The sequence below is a fragment of the Triticum urartu genome, chromosome 1 (assembly GCF_003073215.2).
Source record: "Triticum urartu cultivar G1812 chromosome 1, Tu2.1, whole genome shotgun sequence".
Lineage (NCBI taxonomy): Eukaryota > Viridiplantae > Streptophyta > Magnoliopsida > Poales > Poaceae > Triticum > Triticum urartu.
In genome coordinates, this window is record NC_053022.1 from 335,743,898 (window position 1) to 335,764,538 (window position 20,641).

Consider the following 20,641-nt stretch of genomic DNA (forward strand, 5'->3'; position numbering starts at 1 on the left):
CTAGAAGAAAGCTCTCGTCCAACTATTTATCTTCTCGAAGACCCAGTTTGGCGCTTCCAAAACCATTAAGTGCTGAATGGGCCTCGCTGCAGCAACTGAATTCACCAACACTAACCTGCCAGCCGCTGGATAAGCCCTCTCTGCCAAGCCGGAACAAAGCGCTTCGCCTGGTCCAACAAGGGTTGCCACTGCGCCCTGGTAAGTTGCCGAATGGCAAGCTGCAGGCCAAGATACTTGCAGGGGAACTCACCCGCCTGGCACTGTAACACGTCGGCCACCCTCTGCTGGTCCTGCTCGTCCCCTATGATGAGAATGGCAGAGGATTTGGTGTAATTGACCTTGAGTCCGGACGCCTCGCCGAAAATGTGTATGGCTTGTCGAACAAAGTTCATATCCCACGCAAAAGGTCTGATGAACAGGGCCACATCGTCGGCGTAAATCGACAGGCGCTGCAACGCCACAATTCCCGTGAGCGAACTAATGATGCCTTCAGCCTCTGCTTTGTTGATGATGTTGGCTAGTGCATCCATCGCAATCACGAATAGCAGAGACGAGATTGGGTCTCCCTGCCTCAAACCTTTGGCATGCACAAAGGTCCTTCCTGGGACTCCATTAACAATGACTTTGGAGCAGCGCAGCCACCCAGCCAATCCTTTCGCGCGAAGAACATCGAAAAGGAACGGCCATGCCAGAGACCCGCAAAAAAAAATGTGAACGTTCTAATTTTGGCTTGTTATGCAAGCTATGCAGAGGCAGAGTGGTACCGAGCTCCTCAGGAAAAAACGCCTTGTGCAATGGCGGCGTGCGGGCACCCCAGTTGCGGCCCAAACACCATGCGTCATCGTTCGTCGATGCCATCCATGCCTTGGCCACTATATTTTTTTTGAGGTGTTGGCCACACTAATTGACAGTTTGCGCGTCAGGGAAAGGACGCCGTTACCTTGTCCGCCCTTCCAGTACGAGCCAAGCCAACCCGTGTACTCGATGGTGCTTGAAGGTTTGCTTTTTTTACACCAGGCCCGGTTTGTCAAAAGGGCCATTGAAGATGGCACGGCCGTTCAGTCAATAATCAGATGGTTAGTAGCACTTGCAGCAGTACCACGTTGCAGCAACTTGCTTTTGCTGGTTAATTAGGTTGGACGCCCGTAACAGAAGTAAGTGTCTTCCTACCGTCTGAAAGATGATAACTATGTGACGGCGGAAACGCACACGTGACTGCGTGAGTCAGGAATCGGGGCAGCGGCTCCGTCTTAATTTTGAACAGACGCTTGGATGGCGATAAGCAAGCGATCGGTCCTGCCGTTAAGGCGCAAAAAAAAAAGGCGGCGGTTAGGGCGTCAGGTAAGGCATCCAATTCAGCGGGACATACGATCGATCGATCACATCCCGTTGATGATGAGAGATCTCGTAGGCCATTTAGCACAGTGGACGCAGTTATGGTCGTGGGCTTTCTTGGGCCGTGCTGAACGGGTCGTTAATTAGCGCCGAAAAGCTTGAGTTAACGTTGGCTCCCCGCGTGATCTTCTCCAACGACTTGCCTCGTTTCTCGGTTGTCAAGCCTCCAGTCGAGCCTCAACCAAGTCGAACTCACCGCGCACACACGTACTCGGCACTCGGCAGCACACAAGCCCTCCTCTCCTCTCCTCTCCTCTCTTCCGTTGCGTCTGCATGCACACTCCGCGGCTCGGCTTCCGCGGGCTGCAGCCTGCAGCCATGGACGCCCCCGCCGCGCCTCCAAGAAAGCTCTCGCCGCCCGCCGCGCCGCGAAGAAGGCTATCGCCGCCCGCCGCGCCACCAAGAAGGCTGTCGCCGCCAGCCGCACGGGCGCGGCCCGTGAACAAGAGCCCCCCGCATCCCCATCCCCCACCTCACCGTCGGCCGCCGACGCCGACGCCGCAGCGCAGCCACCTCCACGGGCAGCAGCAGCAGCACAAGCAGCAGACGTCCGCGTGGAGCGTCGGCTTCCTGAGCGCCTGGCTCTCGCAGCGCACCCCCGTGCTCGGCCTCCGCGCCTGGGTCCTCGTCGCCGCGGCCGCGGCCGCGGTCGTCCTCGCCGTCCTCGTGCTCACCGTCTGCCTCTGCCGCTGCCGGCGCCGGCGCCGGCGATGCCCCCGCGTCGCCCCGAGCCTGCACCACGGGGGCGCGTCCAGGTCCATGAAGCACCACCTGCATCAGGCGATGGCGGACAAGGACATCGTCGAGGAGTCCGTCCGCTGGCACCCGCCGCCTCCGTGCGAGCCGCCGTTCCAGCCGCCGATCGAGGTCATCAAGGCGGAGCAGAAGGCCCCGCTGATCAGGGTCGAGTCCGCGCGGACTAGCGGCGAGACGGCGACGAGCATCGCCGGGAGCGCGCGCGGTTGGAGCAGCGAGAGCGGAGGCGGCAGCGACGCGGAGGCCGACGCGTCGCAGCGCGGCTGGGGCCGCCGGTACACGCGCCGGGAGCTGGAGGAGGCCACCGACGGGTTCGCCGCCCAGAACGTGCTCGGGGAGGGCGGCTACGGGGTGGTCTACAAGGGTGTGCTACGGGACTCCACCCTCGTCGCCATCAAGAATCTGCACAACAACAGGTAAACCTCGTCCCGGAGCTCGAATTTTTCGGTGTCTCTCGAGTTTCTCCAATTGAATTTCAGGCAGCACATTGTTCAACCATTCGAATTTCTTGTCATTAGAAACGCGAAATGATGTCTTCCCTTGAATTCGTTACGAGGCGATCTGGATTGATTTCAAATGCAGAACTCCCGCTAGAACCGCACTCTTCTGTTTTTTGACGCTGAAATTTCTCACAGTTCCCAAGATGTGTGTGATCAGGAGAAGTGTTATTTTCTTGTTTAGTTGGGAGCAACAACTTTGTTTCAGGGCAGTTGTCAGATTTGAATGTTCAGTTCACGAGTACTACTCCGCAACCATGGCCGGTAGTAACTGCCTCCAGCGGCCTCCTGGGGCCCAAGATGTTCAAATTTCAAAACAGCGATCACCAACTGCTCCGTCCTTGGTTTCAGGGGCCAGGCCGAGAAAGATTTCAAGGTGGAGGTGGCGACGATCGGCCGGGTTCGGCACAAGAACTTGGTCAGTCTGCTCGGCTACTGCAGCGAGGGCGCCTGCAGGTAATGAGAAATGCAATGCCTAACTGCGCCACATTTCTCTGTCTGCCCTCTGTTGACATTGCTTAATTTGATCCCTGTCACTGCTTTGGTTGGATGGGCAGGATGCTGGTCTACGAGTACATGGAGAACAGTAACCTGGACAAGTGGCTGCACCATGAGGAGGGTGAGATTAGTCAGCTCAACTGGGACACAAGGATGCACATACTTCTCGGAACCGCTAAAGGGTACTGTAATTCTTCACTTTCGTATCGTCTCATATGTGATTGTTTAACAAAGCATGAATTAAAAATCTAAAATTAAGGTGGCCGATTAGGAGTAGAGAAGAAGTATGGCATGTTTGTAGATAACAAATTTTATGGACGCACTACATCACTGCTGCTAGTTGGCATGATTGGCAAGTGGTGTGTCACTCTGAAATCTGAATGCTGAAAACAACATCGCCAGTGCTACTCTTGCTTAAACGGCACATATGTCTTGAACACCGAAAGTCTGATACGCGTGCGCGGTGCACTAGCTAGAACTGATGTGCATCTTGTACCTGAACTTCAGGCTGGCGTACCTTCACGAAGGGCTGGAGCCCAAGATCGTCCACCGAGACGTCAAATCCAGCAACATCCTCCTGGACGGGCAGTGGAACGCCAGGGTGTCGGACTTCGGGCTCGCCAAGCTCCTCTGCTCCGAGGCGTCCTACGTCACCACCCGCGTCATGGGCACCTTCGGGTCAGTCTCCACTAGATTTCCATGTCACCGTTCATTTACCTGGCCGCAGCTTAGCAATTCGCGTTGCAGGTACGTGGCGCCGGAGTACGCGCGGACCGGGATGCTGAACGAGAGGAGCGACGTGTACAGCTTCGGGGTGCTCGTCATGGAGATGATAACCGGCAGAACTCCGGTGGACTACACCAGGCCCACCGCGGAGGTCAGCTGTCCTACTCGCCGTCGTTTTCTTTCTTCTACCCGCGCACTTCGACCGGCATGCACTGCCAGTGCACTCTTCTCTGGTGGAAGTGGAACTGAACTTTCCGTGGTGACTCAGGTGAACTTGGTGGAGTGGCTGAAGCGCATGGTGGCGGAGAGGAGGGTGGAGGAGGTGCTGGACCCGACGCTGCCCGAGGCGCCGCCGTCCAAGGTGCTGAAGCGCGCCGTCCTCGCCGCGCTCCGGTGCGTCGACCCCGACGGCGGCCAGCGGCCCACCATGGGGCACGTGGTGCACATGCTCGAGGACGACCTCAGGTTCAGAGACGTATGTCGTCGTTGCCATACACCGCATTGACCCGCAGCTCCTAGTGTCAAGTGTCAACTCTTCATTTGCATCCGTATGCTCTATGCAGGAACTCCAACTTGCGCGGGGTCTGTCGGCCCACGCGTCGGCGTCGGCGTCGTCGGGGAGCTACGAGCGCGAGGAGTGAAGGGAACGCCATGGGCATGGACGGACGAACGGCTGTGTTTCCTTCGTGTTCGCACACCACATGTTCTTGTACTGCAAGCTAGTCGATCGGACCTCTTTTCTTCTCCGGTTGTGTTTGTTTGCATGACAGCAATGACTCAATCAAACAGCCGGTGCATAATCAAGGCTAGCATTAGTACGAGGAGTACTTCACAACTTTATATGATCGACATAACGGAAGTGCATCTACGCTTCCACAATATTACCTGTGTCACTTTGGTGTCTACGGTTCGCTTTAGTTGTTGGATTCGGCTACAATAAAGAACCTCGTTCCAGCTCCAAGCTTGCGTGGTTGCCGTCATTCACAGCACTCATTACTCACTTCAGAAGTTCAGCCCGTACCTGCAGTAGGAGTTGCCATTGCGTCACTCTGACAGTGGGTCCCCGTGTCAAGCAGGACGCAAGAAAGAGATGCCTTCAAGTGAAGGCCGTCCGATGAGGTATGGACGTCAAACACGATCTCCAGAACACGGGAAGAGTGGAACTGTCGAACAGAAGATTCGGGCCTGAATCTGACGGTCAACCAGGACGCACGAAAGAGATGTCTCTTAGAGCCACGCGCCGGCCGGCCGGCCCAATTTTCGGCCGGCTGCCTAGCAGTCGTTCATCTGAGAGTACATGGGCTGTTAGATCTCAGCTGTCTTCTCTTTTTTCTTTCCCTACCCTCCTTCGTCTCTAGCACGCTCATAGGGGTAGCGAACCGTCGACCAGACGACCTCGAAACACCGCTGGCTCGCACCGCTTGCTGTTCACGGCTCGCCGGTTGGACCACTGGTACCCCATGGCCCGCCCTTCTTATGCACCAAATCGGACCCAACAAAATAAATCGACCCGCCAGTCCGTGGAGTTCGTCACCGCTGTAGCTGTAGCTCCGCCGTGAAGCCATCGCAGTAGTTAGTTGCATCAATGGTGAGGTGTCGATTCCAGCTTTTTGTCGCTGGTCTCTGCTTGAAGCTTTTCAAATATAGGGTTGAAGCATTTCATCTCAACACTTGCAACTTTTTCGTTGTGTACTCGTGGAGTTGAAGCTTCTTTTTATTTCGTAGTGATATGATGCCTGTTGAAGCTTTTCCAAATATGGTTTGAACTTTCACATGAACGGGTGTAGCTTTTTTCAGTTGCACAGGTGATCCATCGAAACTTTTTTAAATTACGGTTGAAGCTTTCATATGGACAATTGTAGCTTTTATTAGTGCACGGTGTCCGGTTGAAACTTTATATACCCGCGGGTTGAAGCATTCGAATCAAACGGTTGCAGCTTTTTGGGTCCTCGGTTGCAGCATCAATGGAGAAGCAAAGCTTTTAGGTTCATTTTGGGAGGAGATGGTTGTAGCAGTCGCGCCGCCGTTGTTATAGCATTTTCCGTGGACGGTTCCAACATAGAAAACTGTGAGCAACAACTCGTGATGACATATTCATGGCGGCTTTCCAACTCTAGCTCGCCGGGGCGAAAGGGGCCTGTAGCCATGGGCAGTGGGCGTGGGCGCTGAGGTTGGAGGCAGGGGACATACACAGGATTAGGGCTAGCCGGCGACGCAATCTAAAGGAGTAAGATGAGGAGCTGCTGAGGGGATCCGAAGGAAGAAGACGAGGAGTGGAGAGAAGGGGGTCGGGAGGAAGAAGACAGAGAAAGAAAAAAAGATAAGCGCCCGAAAAAAATAAGTATAAGATGGACAGATGGTGCAGGGGTGAGATGTACGACAGCCTCTCTTTTTTTAACTAGATGTACGACAGGCTTGATCGTCAGGCTCGCGTGCGACCGGCCGAAGTTTCTAACCAGACGGCCGGGCACAAACGTTTTGACTATCTTTTGTGGGGCCGACACACGTGGCACCCAACCCAGGAAGGCATCGAGAATGCAGTTACGCGCCACCACTGACCACTGCCCATGGCGATAAGGCTATTACCACGAGGAAGCGGGAGAGCAGCTCGCCGCCTCCTACGAATCCACCGGCGGCGCGCATGGCCGCCTTGCTCCACGTAATGGCTCTCCAGCCCGCCCCTTACCCTCATCACCAACAGATGCACAGCCTATCCTCCACTTCCATCCTTTCACCACCTCGCGCGATGCCGTCCATGCAACGACGAGCCCCGGCCCGGCGGCTACACGCGGCCGGCAACGGCAGCGGCGTCGGCACGCCAGCCGCGGACAGCACAGGAAACAAGAAGACGAGCCGCAAGGAGAAGCAGCGGCAGCAGCAGCGGGTGCGGGAGCGGGAGGAGCAGCAGCAGCTGCTGCTCCTGAAGGAGTCGCTCGTGGAGCCCGCCCGCGAGGAGGACGGCGGCGGCCGCGGCGACGACGAGCTGCCGCAGGTGGTGTTCGACCGCATCCTCCGGCGGATCCTGTTCACGGTGGGCGTCCCGATGGCGTCGGGCGTGGCGCTCCTCAACGTGTACGACGCGCTCAAGCGCGGCGGCGGGGCGGAGGTGCCGTCGTGGGTGCAGCTGCTCACCATCCTCCTCTCCTTCGGCACGTCGGCGCTCGGCATCGCCTACGGGACGCTGTCGGCGAGCTGGGACCCGGAGAAGGAAGGCTCGCTGCTCGGCGTCGACGAGGCCCGGACCAACTGGCCGGAGCTGTGGAAGGAAGAGATCGACAAGGATAACAAGTAGTAACTGTAAATAGACTAGATATTTTCTCCCCTGGAAATAGCAGTACGCTTGTTGTCGACACTTGATACTCGTACAGGCTACAACAGTGAAACTATGGAACAATTCGCAGTGGCTTTGCAAGGTCTCTGCAATAGGTAGAATGGCCAAAACTGAACACTTGGCAGGAAAAGAAAGAAAACTGAGTGAACCCCCAGGCCAGCCAGAATACAACACTGATGAGTCAGTTGCTTTGGTTCTCCTAAAGCAGATGGATGGGTTATTTTGATCAATCGAGCCACCTGGTGATGCCATCTTCTTCGCTCACCGCTGCGAGGATCTCGATATAGACCTCCAATGCAGCCTACGCACAATTTAAACCACCATCAGGAAACAAAATATTACCAACAGAACTGTTTTTTCGAGTTAGTCATGGCGGTGGAAATTCCCGGTCCAGAACATTAACTGGTCCTGTTTTGCAATGAAAATGAAGATTGGCTATTGCCATTGGGACGAGGACGGATGTGCATCTTATAACTCTTAAATGTTGCTGTTATGTGCATAAAATGGTGATACACAAATGGGCATACCAAAGGATTTCTGTGGTTGACCAGTTTGCAGCACTCCAGTAAAGACCCTTCCAGCGTCCAGCTCTCCCAAACATCAAAAGCATGACTGGCAAATACGAGCTCCGCCTTCTTATTAACCTGAAAACAAGTTTAAAAGCGAGTTAAATATAGTAAATCGGCAATCTAAATAAAGCATTTCACTTTCAATGCTGAAAATTATACAGGGATCGTGGAATGTAAGAACAAATCAGTGATTCTATTCATAAACTTCTTAAACCTCCTGCAATGGAATCGAGCATGGAGCGAGCACTTAACAACTATTCAAAGTAAATTCTCAAAACAAAAAGGTCAAACGGAAGAGTAGTACAAGATACACTAGTACTTGTTTTAAGCATACCGTGGAATCAAGTTGGTAATTTTCAACATGGAACAAAAAATAGGACAATGTGTAAAGCATAAAAAATGGTGTGACCATAGATGTCATTGCATCTAAAAATTACCAAGAGGTTCATGCACAGAAGAACACCGGTGCATAATCTTTTAATTTCACTACTAGTATTATATTCACCTCTCAGCATATCTTCAGGGAACGAGTACTAACTGAAAAGGGTATTATTACCTGCAATAGTTTGCCCCCAGCAACAAAAGATCGCAATCCCATTGTATCCTGAAAGGTGTAAATCCTATCATAAGTACATGTATATGTAGTTGTACAAAAAAAAATACCTGACAGGTTAGGGAACAGCATAGAAAAAAGAGGGAGAGGGAGAGAGACAGAGGAAACCCGACTACCACCTTGTTTTTAAATGTGATTAGGAATTGAGCAGCAGGATCCCTCTTTGTAGCATTTGACACAACATCAAGATACCAGCCACCACCAGCAACTCTTTCTCTTGAAACATGAAAACCCGAATTATCTCTTGTCCTTAGGGCAATGACAAAGCCATCTTTAAGCCTCTCAGGAGGCTTTCTACCAAGCCCTGCAGGCAACTTATGTTCAGAAATTATTTCCATTGGAGATTCAGCAGAAGACCTGAGCTTATTTTTGGATTCCTCGGGGGAAGCAAATCGTGAACTGGAACTTAAGACTTGGTCCCGGCCACTCATCACAGTATCATCATCTCTTCGTGAAGAATAATTACTTCCGCTCTCCACAGTTGACAATTCATCCATTTTCTGTTGTGATCTGCGGCGCGCAGGTCTCTTTTTCCCTTTCTTTCCAGATCTGCTACGTCTTCCTTCTGATCTCAAACCAATACTTTGGGACTGCCCTGAAGCTTCAGGCACTTCAGGCTTGGAGATGGCTCTTCTCTTGTCACACTCTAGAGTTAGTTGGCTTTCATCTGTCTGCTGTTCACCATCGCAGACCCGCAAAGAGTGTTCATTTGCCTGTTTATATAGCTGATCATCTTCACATCCAACATCACTTATTGCTTCATCTTCATCGGAAATAGCATTGTTTGGAACAATGCCATCAAAGAAAAAGGATTGTAATATTGTGATTGCTTTCTCTCTGATTTCCATCCACACTTCTTCACTATAGTCTGCACTTCGAGGAAGAATTAACACGTTCGGCATCTCATGTACCTATTATTGAAGAAAAAACATAGTTAGTGCTTAATCAATTATTTTCTTTGACAGAAAGACTGTAAGGGAACCCCCTACAGTATAATTGGTGCAACAAACCCAAATTGCAAGTACCATGCCTTGAACCTGGGTGGGTGGGAAGGCATCAACCCCTTCCCACCACTAGGCTATGCCTTTTCATTTTCCTTGCGGTAAAACATGCTCTTCTAGATATAATCATCTTGCCAAAATTCATAGTATAGTGACCATAGTCCAAGCGTAGGGCAAAAGAACTAAAGAGTGCATCAGTTGTGCATCTCTTGGAACCAGTAGGCAGGTCAATTAGCTAACTGTATAGTCTATACCTCTAGAAGAAAGTTTCCTACATATACTTACATCACTTGCACTATCTTCCTATCCTCACTGACGTATGTAGTTATGTTAATAAGGAGCGCCTTCCACAAGTGGTGAACTAGAAATGTAATACAGTGTCACGACATATCCTAGCAGAACTGAATCTTCTCATGGGAAAGAAACTGAAACTCAAAGAAGGTTTACTGGAAAGAAACTGAAACTCAAAGAAGGTTTGCTGGAAAGAAACTGCATCTCAAATAAGGCGTACTGAAAAGAAGAACAGATTATTCTATAGGAAGATATTTGGCTGTTTTTCATTTCAAACAGCCTTTTGGACAAAATTTAATTGTAACCAGATCTAAGTTTCATACCCATGCTTCCATCCATTGTGGACCTTCAGCGCCATCCAATGCACATCCAGCAATAGTCCCATCGAGCAAGAGTTGTTTCAGTGCACAGTCATCTATCAGCTGGCAGCTACTGGTATTGACTATGAAAGCTCCTGCAGGGCTCAAAAGATAGTCAATGAGAGACTATGATTGAAGAAAACCAGTAAGTCTGTCAAGGCCAAATATAAGGGGGAAACAGAATATGGAAATAGGAAGCAACTATCTTACCAGGTTTTATGTGCTGCAGACGCTCGGCACTAATTATGTTTGTTGTATCATTTGTTAACGCACAGTGAAGTGAAACAAGGTCACTTGCTGCCAATAAATCATTGAGAGTATCCATTCTTCTGGCGGAAGAAGGAAATACAATGGAAGGCCGCTTTGTTTTGCCCACACCCTTCACAAAATGTTTCACAGTTGGAAATCAGTGTGGTGCTTTAACTCTGGCACATACTTACATGGGGTACAATTTATTGTATGAAGAAACATAACAGCAGCTGAGAAATTCCTTGTGTAGATACTAATTCCGCCATGAAACATAAATTTATTTTCATGTGGTCATACTAACATAAACTACTTCGTCAGACAGCTTGTTGTGAAAAATTAAATTCAGTTTTTAGCTCTCAAGACAAGAAGATCAGATCACTCCTAAAAGGGCATACAGAATATCAAGAAAATTCAGACTGTCTGATCATCTTTACTGATTCTTATATTGAGGACTTGCTTTAGCATACAAATGCAGGAATGCAATGATTTAACTTTAGCATACAAAAATAGGACGGTAATCTTACAAGATACACTCATAAGTCATAACTAGCAGGAGGGTAGAAGAACTAAATGCCAGAAATTTGATTATATATATATACTTTATGAAACAAATGCTGGAAGTTAGCGAACAATTAGTAACTATGAAGTCTTCAAAACCACCCAAACTAGCAACGAACAAGAACCACAGAACAATGCTAGAGCTAAAAATTAACAGAAGAAAAGTAAGCTAACAAAATAATTTAACTGTAAAAACCTAGCAGCGCAGATCAGAGGTTTATAAGCGCAGAAATAGCGGATCCGGCACCTCGTAGAGCGGATCGAAGTAGAGCACGCTCATGCGGAAGGCGAGGCTGCGGGTGGCGAGGCATCGCGCGGCGGCGTTGACGCCGACGATGCCTAGCACGAGCCCACGGCAGCGCCGCATGCCGCGGCACAGCGGCTGGACGGAGCCGAGCCACCCGGCGGACGGCGTGGAGGAGGACGCGTGCCCGGACAGCAGGTGGGTGCGGCGGAGGAGGCCGAGGAAGAGCGCCATGACGGTGTCCGCGATCTCCTCGGCGCGGTTGGCGTCGACGTGGACGAGGCGGAGGCCGAGCTCCGCGGCCGCTGCGGCGTCCGCGGCGCGGTCGGGGGATCCCAAGCAGAGCAGCAGCTGCCACGGCCGGAGCCGGCGCTGCGCGGCGCGCGGGAGGAAGGCGAGCGAGGTGAGGAGCACGGCCGCGGCGGCCTCGACGTGGCCAGAGGCGAGCGCGGAGAGCGGCGCGTGCTCCACGGCCGCCGCGCCGGCCAGCGCGTCCCGCTCCACCGACGGGTCCTCGAGGCAGTTCAGCGTCACCACCAGCGGCTGCCCGCCGCCGGCGGCGGTGGCGGCGGTCGCCGGCACGGGATGGGCCGGGCCGCGCAACATGTTTGGGCCGACTCCGCTGCAGAGTTGCTCGCTTGTCGGATCAGAACGTGGAGCAGAGGACACTCCGCTACAGTCTACAGCAGCGAGGCGCGGTCTCTGGGCGTTTTGGATTTTGGTGCTCCGAGTCGCGAACTCGCGATCTCCACGGCTAAACGCACGAGCAGAGAGATGAGTGGGGGAATGCGCTTGCTCGTCAACGGTCTGTGCTGTGCACGGGGATCGCTGCTATGAAAAAACTCAATACGCAAGTGACAGCATTGGCCATTCGGGTTGGATAACATGCTTCCATCCTAAAAAAAGGCAGATAATAGTGCCGCCGATGGATTCAAGAGTCAAACGATTTTCGGTGTTTTACCCTTAAAAAAGGATTTCCTTAAGAATTTTGTATATTTGTTGTTTGAGAAAAATGTGAAATCAACCTTGAATTCGTACACGAAGTCTGAATCAAACCCTAATCTTAAAATCCCTTAAACTGGCACCATGTCCTTTCTAATCCCGATTGATCCCGATCGATTTTCACAGAAAGCTCATTTGGGCTCCAGGATTGCTTACATGGCGCGCGTACGAGGCAGAATTCAGCGTTATCTTGCCTGCACTAGAGCTTGATGGTGACAGTGTTCAACGTTGGTCACCTCCTGGTGCTCGACACTTTTATATTGCCGTTGGCGAGAAGCACGCAGGACAGGGGGACGGGTAGAGACGCGTCGGTCCGAGCACCTACAGCCCTCGGCAGTCAGCATGCTACTGGAGCATGGTGACCGCCCTTCCGTTGGAGTGGCATTGAGCCAAACACCATGTGTCCCAAATAAACCACTGATCCGGCATTGAGCTAGTACTTCTTGGCGAAATACAAGGTGGAGAGATGGAATTTGAGGCAATGGCGCAACTCTCAAAGCCTGCCAATGACTCGAGGGTGGAACCGAGCTGTGGAGCTCATCACCGTGGAGCAGCATCACCGTGAAGCTCATCTCCACCTTCTCCCACACACTCAATGACTCGGGGGTGGAACTGAGCTGCTCATTCATGCTCGAAAGAGTCTAGCAACCATGACGCTGGAGCAGTTCTGTAGTGCCTTCAGTTTCGAGAACCAAGGAGTTCTCAACACCAGGGGCACACCGGTTGCTGACGCGTTGGGTTTGTGGGAACTCATCTCCATCAAGGACGAACATGACCTCTCCGGAAAGAAGGTATCGAGCATCCAAAACCCCGTCATTCACTACTTCATGATTTTCCTTGCCAACACTATTTTTGGTAGGGAAAACATAGCGGGCATGTCGAGCTATGGCATGTGTGTGCTGCACACGGTACTCCACCCCAATTACTGTTGGGGAACGTAGTAATTTCAAAAAAATCCTACTCACACGTAAGATCATGGTGATGCATAGCAACGAGAGGGAAGAGTATCGTCCACGTACCCTCGTAGACCGTAAGCGGAAGCGTTATGAGAACACGGTTGATGTAGTCGGACGTCTTCACGATCCGACCGACCCAAGTACCGAACGCACGACACCTCCGAGTTCAGCACACGTTCAGCTCGATGACGTCCCACGAACTCCGATCCATCAGAGCGTGATGGGAGAGCTCCGTCAGCACGACAGCGTGATGACGGTGATGATGTTGCTACCGACGCAGGGCTTCGCCTAAGCACCGCTACGATATGATCGAGGTGGATTATGGTAGAGGGGGGCACCTCACACGGCTAAGGGATCAATGGTCAACTTGTGTGTTCTAGGGTGCCTCGCTGCCCCCGTATATAAAGGAGCAAGGGGGAGGCCGGTCGGCCCTCCTAGGGCGCGCCAGGAGGAGGAGTCCTCCTAGTAGGAGTAGGACTCCCCTTTCCTACTCCTACTAGGAGGAGGAAAGGAAGGGGGGAAGGGGAGAAGGAAGGAGAGGGAGGAAAGGAGGAAAGGGGGCCCGACTCCCTAGTCCAATTCGGTTTGGGCTAGGGGGGCCGCGTGCCCTGCCTCCTCTCTTCCACCACTTGGCCCATGAGGCCCAATACTTCTTCCCCGTATTCCCGTAACTCCCCGGTACTCCGAAAAATACCTGAATCACTCGGAACCTTTCTGATGTCCGAATATAGTCGTCCAATATATCGATCTTTATGTATCGACCATTTCGAGACTCCTCATCATGTCCCCGATCTCATCCGGGATTCCGAACTACCTTCGGTACATCAAATCACATAAACTCATAATATTGATCGTCGCCGAACGTTAAGTGTGCGGACCCTACGGGCTCGAGAACTATGTAGACATGACCGAGACACGTCTCCGGTCAATAACCAATAGCGGAACCTGGATGTTCATATAGGCTCCTACATATTCTACGAAGATCTTTATCGGTCAAACCGCATAACAACATACGTTGTTCCCTTTGTCATCGGTATGTTACTTGCCCGAGATTCGATCGTCGGTATCTTAATACCTAGTTCAATCTCGTTACCGGTGAGTCTCTTTACTCGTTCCGTAATGCACTATCCCGCAACTAACTCATTAGTTGCATTGCTTGCAAGGCTTATAGTGATGTGCATTACCGAGAGGGCCCAGAGATACCTCTCCGACAATCGGAGTGACAAATCCTAATCTCGATCTATGACAACTCAACAAGTACCATCGAAGACACCTATAGAGCACCTTTATAATCACCCAGTTATGTTGTGGCGTTTGGTAGCACACAAAGTGTTCCTGGTAATCGGGAGTTGCATAATCTCATAGTCATAGGAACATGTATAAGTCATGAAGAAAGCAATAGCAGTAAACTAAAAAATGATCAATTGCTAAGCTAACGGAATGGGTCAAGTCAATGACATCATTCTCCTAATGATGTGATTCCATTTATCAAATGACAACTCATGTCCATGGTTAGGAAACATAACCATATTTGATCAACGAGCTAGTCAAGTAGAGGCATACTAGTGACACTTTGTTTGTCTATGTATTCACACATGTATTATGTTTCCGGTTAATACAATTCTAGCATGAATAATAAACATTTATCATGAAATAAGGAAATAAATAATAACTTTATTATTGCCTCTAGGTCATATTTCCTTTAGTCTCCCACTTGCACTAGAGTCAATAATCTAGTTCACATCTCCATGTGACTAATACCCAAAGGGTTTACTAGAGTCAATAATCTAGTTCACATTGCTATGTGATTAACACCCAAAGAGTGATCATGTTTTGCTTGTGAGAGAAGTTTAGCCTACGGGTCTGCAACATTCAGATCCGTATGTATTTCGCAAATTTCTATGTCTACAATGCTCTGCATGAAGCTACTCTAGCTAATTGCTCCTACTTTCAATATGTATCCAGATCGAGACTTGAGTCATCTAGATCGATGTAAAAAGCTTGCATCGACGTAACTCTTTACGACGAACTATTTTATCACCTCCATAACCGAGAAATATTTCCTTAGTCCTCTAAGGATAATTTTGACCGCTGTCCAGTGATCTACTCCTAGATCACTATTGTAATCCCTTGCCAGAATGATGCTAAGGTATACAATAGGAATGGTAAACAAAATAGCATACTTTATAGAACCTACGACTGAGGCATAGGGAATGACTTTTCATTCTCTTTCTATTTTCTGCTGTGGTCGGGTTTTGAGTCTTTACTCAACTTCACACCTTGCAACACAGGCAAGAACTCCTTCTTTGACTGTTCCATTTTGAACTACTTCAAAATCTTGTCAAGGCATGTACTCATTGAAAAAACTTATCAAGCCTCTCGATCTATCTCTATAGATCTTGATGCTCAATGTGTAAGCAGCTTCATCGAGGTCTTTCTTTGAAAAACTCTTTTCAAACACTCCTTTATGCTTTCCAGAAAATTCTACATTATTCCGATCAACAATATGTCATTCACATATACTTATCAGAAATGTTGTAGTGCTCCTACTCACTTTCTTGTAAATACAGGCTTCACCGCAAGTCTGTATAAAACCATATGCTTTGATCACTTTATCAAAGCATATATTCCAACTCCGAGATGCTTGCACCAGTCCATAGATGGATCGCTGGAGCTTGCTCACTTTGTTAGCACCTTTAGGATCGACAAAACCTTCTGGTTGCATCATATACAACTCTTCTTTTAAGAAATCCATGAAGGAATACGGTTTTGACATCCATTTGCCAGATTTCATAAAATGCGACAACTGCTAACATGATTCGGACAGACTTTTAAGCATCGATACGAGTGAGAAAATATCATCGTAGTCAACACCTTGAACTTGTCGAAAACATTTTGCGACAATTCGAGCTTTGTAGATAGTAACACTACTATCAGCGTCCGTCTTCCTCTTGAAGATCCATTTATTCTTAATGACTCACCGATCATCGGGCAAGTCAATCAAAGTCCATACTTTGTTCTCATACATGGACCTCATCTCAGATTTCATGGCCTCAAGCCATTTCGCGGAATCTGGGCTCATCATCGCTTCCTCATAGTTCATAGGTTCGTCATGGTCAAGTAACATGACATCCAGAACAGGATTACCGTACCACTCTGGTGCGGATTTCACTCTGGTTGACCTACGAGGTTCGGTAGTAACTTGATCTGAAGTTACATGATCATCATCATTAGCTTCCTCACTAATTGGTGCAGGAGTCACAGGAACAGATTTCTGTGATGAACTACTTTCCAATAAGGGAGAACGTACAGTTACCTCATCAAGTTCTACTTTCCTCGCACTTACTTCTTTCGAGAGAAACTCCTTCTCTAGAAAGGATCCATTCTTAGCAATGAATGTCTTGCCTTCGAATCTGTGATAGAAGGTGTACCCAACTGTCTCCTTTGGGTATCCTATGAAGACACATTTCTCCGATTTGGGTTTGAGCTTATCAGGATGAAACTTTTTCACATAAGCATCGCAACCCCAAAATTTAAGAAACGACAACTTTGGTTTCTTGCCAAACCACAGTTCATATGGCGTCGTCTCAACGGATTTAGATGTTGCCCTATTTAACGTGAATGCAATTGTCTCTAATGCATAACCCCAAAATGATAGTGGTAAATCGGTAAGAGACATCATAGATTGCACCATATCTAATAAAGTACGGTTATGATGTTCGGACACATCATTACGCTGTGGTGTTCCAGGTGGCGTGAGTTGCGAAACTATTCCGCATTGTTTCAAATGAAGACCAAACTCGTAACTCAAATATTCTCCTCCACGATCAGATCGTAGAAACTTTATTTTCTTGTTACGATGATTTTCCACTTCACTCTGAAATTATTTGAACTTTTCAAATGTTTCAGATTTATGTTTCATCAAGAAGATATACCCATATCTTACTCAAATCATCTGTGAAGGTCAGAAAATAACGATACCTGCCACGAGCCTCAACACTCATCGGACTGCATACATTAGTATGCATTATTTCCAACAAGTCAGTTGCTCGCTCCATTGTTCCGGAGAACGAAGTCTTAGTCATCTTTCCCATGAGGCATGGTTCGCAAGCATCAAGTGATTCCAAAAGTCCATCAGCATGGAGTTTCTTCATGCGCTTTACACCAATATGACCTAAACGGCAGTGCCACAAATAAGTTGCACTATCATTATTAACTTTGCATCTTTTGGCTTCAATATGAATATGTGTATTACTACGATCGAGATTCAATAAACCATTCACCTTGGGTGTATGACCATTGAAGGTTTTATTCATGTAAACAGAACAACAATTATTCTCTGACTTTAAATGAATAACCGTATTGTAATAAACATGATCAAATCATATTCATGCTTAACGCAAACACCAAATAACATTTATTTAGGTTCAACACTAATCCCGAAAGTATAGGGAGTGTGCGATGATGATCATATCAATCTTGGAACCACTTCCAACACACATCATCACTTCACCCTTAACTAGTCTCTGTTCATTCTACAACTCCCGTTTCGAGTTACTAATCTCAGCAACTGAACTAGTATCAAATACTGAGGGGTTGCTATAAACACTAGTAAAGTACACATCAATAACATGTATATCAAATATACCTTTGTCCACTTTGCCATCTTTCTTATCCGCCAAATACTTGGGGCAGTTCTGCCTCCAGTGACCAGTCCCTTTGCAGTAGAAGCACTTATTCTCAGGCTTAGGTCTAGACTTGGGCTTCTTCACTTGAGCAGCAACTTGCTTGCCATTCTTCTTGAAGTTCCCCTTCTTCCCTTTGCCCTTTTCTTGAAACTAGTGGTCTTGTCAACCATCAACACTTGATGCTTTTCTTGATTTCTACCTTCGTCGATTCCAGCATCACGAAGAGCATGGGAATCATTTCCGTTATCCCTTGCATATTATAGTTCATCACGAAGTTCCGGTAACTTGGTGATAGTGACTAGAGAACTCTGTCAATCACTATCTTATCTGGAAGATTAACTCTCACTTGATTCAAGTGATTGTAGCACTCAGACATTCTGAGTACGTGCTCACTAGCTGAGCTATTCTCCTCCATCTTGTAGGCAAAGTGCTTGTCAAAGGTCTCATACCTTTCGACATGGGCATGAGTCTGAAATATTAATTTCAACTCTTGGAACATATCATATGCTCCGTGGCGTTCAAAACGTCTTTGAAGCCCCGATTCTAAGCCGTAAAGCATGGTGCACTAGACTATCAAGTAGTCATCATATCGAGCTCGCCAAATGTTCATAATGTCTGCATCTGCTCCTGCAATCAGTCTGTCTCCTAGCGGTGCATCAAGGACATAATTCTTCTATGCAACAATGAGGATAATCCTCAGATCACGGATCTAATCCGCATCATTGCTACTAACATCTTTCAACTTAGTTTTTCTCTAGGAACATATCAAAATAAACGGGGAGCTACATCGCGAGCTATTGATCTACAACATAGTTATGCTAATACTATCAGGACTAAGTTCATGATAAATTAAAGTTCAATTGATCATATTACTTAAGAACTCCCACTTAGATAGACATCCCTCTAGTCATCTAAATGATCACGTGATCTAAATCAACTAAACCATGTCCGATCATCACGTGAGATGGAGTAGTTTTCAATGGTGAACATCACTATGTTGATCATATCTACTATATGATTCACGCTCGACCTTTCGGTCTCCAGTGTTCCGAGGCCATATCTGCATATGCTAGGCTCGTCAAGTTTAACCCAAGTATTCCGCGTGTGCAAAACTGGCTTGCACCCATTGTATATGAACGTAGAGCTTATCACACCCGATCATCACGTGGTGTCTCAGCACGACGAACTTTGGCAACGGTGCATACTCAGGGAGAACACTTATACCTTGAAATTTAGTGAGAGATCATCTTATAATGCTACCACCGAACTAAGCAAAATAAGATGCATAAAGGATAAAATCACATGCAATCAAAAATATGTGACATGATATGGTCATGATCATCTTGCGCCTTTGATCTCCATCTCCAAAGTACCGTCATGATCTCTATCATCACCGACATGACACAATGATCCCCATCATCTTGATATCTATCAATGTGTCATCACATGGTCGTCTCGCCAAGTATTGCTTTTGCAACTATTGCTATCACATAGCGATAAAGTAAAGCAATTACATGGCACTTGCATCTTATGCAATAAAGAGACAACCATAAGGCTTCTGCCAGTTGCCGGTAACTTTAACAAAACATGATCATCTCATACAACAATTTATATCTCATCACGTCTTGACCATATCACATCACAACATGCCCTGCAAAAACAAGTTAGACGTCCTCTACTTTGTTGTTGCAAGTCTTACGTGGCTGCTACGGGCTGAGCAAGAACCGTTTCTTACCTACGCATTAAAAACCACAACACGGTATAGTGATTGCTTTTTGATCTTCAGAAAGAACCATGTTCATTGAATCCGATTCAACTAAAGCTGGAGAAACAGACACCCACTAGCCACATGTGTGCGAAGCACGTCGGTAGAACCAGTCTCGCGTAAGCATACGCGTAATGTCCGTCTGGGCCGCTTCATCCAATAATGCCACTGAATCAAGAATCAACTAGTGACGGCAAGCAATATGTATATACCCACGCCCACAACTCCTTTGTGTTCTACTCATGCATATAACATCTACGCATAAACCTGGCTCGGATGCCACTGTTGGGGAACGTAGTAATTTCAAAAAAAATCCTACGCACACGCAAGATCATGGTGATGCATAACAACGAGAGGGAAGAGTATCGTCCACGTACCCTCGTAGACCGTAAGCGGAAGCGTTATGAGAACGCGGTTGATGTAGTCGAACGTCTTCACGATCCGACCGATCCAAGTACCGAACGCACGACATCTCCGAGTTCAGCACACGTTCAGCTCGATGACGTCCCACGAACTCCGATCCAGCAGAGCTTTACGGGAGAGTTTCGTCAGCACGACGGCGTGATGACAGTGATGATGTTGCTACCGACGCAGGGCTTCGCCTAAGCACCGCTATGATATGATCGAGGTGGATTATGGTGGAGGGGGGCACCGCACACGGCTAAGGGATCAATGATAAACTTGTGTGTTCTAGGGTGCCCCGTTGCCCCCGTATATAAAGGAGCAAGGGGGGAGGCCGGCCGGCCCTCCTAGGGCGCGCCAGCAGGAGGAGTCCTCCTCCTAGTGGGAGTAGGACTCCCCTTTCCTACTCCTACTAGGAGGAGGAAAGGAAGGGTGTCGGTGTCAAAACCGGCGGATCTCGGGTAGGGGGTCCCGAACTGTGCGTCTAGGCCGGATGGTAACAGGAGGCAAGGAACACGATGTTTTACCCAGGTTCGGGCCCTCTTGGTGGAGGTAAAACCCTACGTCCTGCTTGATTAATATTGATGATATGGATAGTACAAGAGTAGATCTACCACGAGATCAAGGAGGCTAAACCCTAGAAGCTAGCCTATGGTATGATTGTTGTATATGAAGTTGTCCTACGGACTAAAACCCTCCGGTTTATATAGACACCGGAGAGGGTTAGGGTTACACAAAGTC

The 20,641-nt window shown here is 48.7% G+C and overlaps 3 protein-coding genes across 4 annotated transcripts; 2 read left to right on the forward strand and 1 right to left on the reverse strand.

The window, feature by feature from the left end:
- The first annotated feature begins 1,497 nt into the window (after nt 1-1,497).
- LOC125510661 (probable serine/threonine-protein kinase At1g01540) lies at nt 1,498-4,753 on the forward strand. 2 transcript variants are annotated; one of them, XM_048675910.1, is made up of 7 exons: nt 1,500-2,567; nt 3,000-3,104; nt 3,206-3,328; nt 3,654-3,824; nt 3,894-4,023; nt 4,141-4,347; nt 4,436-4,753. In XM_048675910.1, exons 1-7 carry the CDS (start codon nt 1,669-1,671, stop codon nt 4,511-4,513), a joined length of 1,713 nt encoding a protein of 570 aa, XP_048531867.1. In that variant the 5' UTR covers nt 1,500-1,668; the 3' UTR covers nt 4,514-4,753. The 2 variants fall into 2 exon arrangements, with proteins under 2 accessions (XP_048531860.1, XP_048531867.1); XM_048675903.1 differs by having other exon boundaries at nt 1,498-2,567; nt 3,654-4,023.
- Nucleotides 4,754-6,393: 1,640 nt separating this feature from the next.
- LOC125510679 (protein PAM68, chloroplastic) lies at nt 6,394-7,297 on the forward strand. Its single transcript, XM_048675932.1, has one exon. The coding sequence runs from the start codon at nt 6,514-6,516 to the stop codon at nt 7,162-7,164; it is 651 nt and encodes a 216-aa protein (XP_048531889.1). The 5' UTR covers nt 6,394-6,513; the 3' UTR covers nt 7,165-7,297.
- On the reverse strand, nt 7,165-11,917 carry LOC125510671 (C-terminal binding protein AN-like). Its single transcript, XM_048675920.1, has 7 exons — nt 11,091-11,917; nt 10,247-10,415; nt 10,001-10,131; nt 8,505-9,296; nt 8,329-8,376; nt 7,731-7,847; nt 7,165-7,504 (listed from the first exon to the last, which is right to left on the reverse strand). The coding sequence occupies exons 1-7, from the start codon at nt 11,691-11,693 to the stop codon at nt 7,430-7,432; spliced, it is 1,935 nt and encodes a 644-aa protein (XP_048531877.1). The 5' UTR covers nt 11,694-11,917; the 3' UTR covers nt 7,165-7,429.
- Between the last annotated feature and the right edge of the window lie 8,724 nt (nt 11,918-20,641).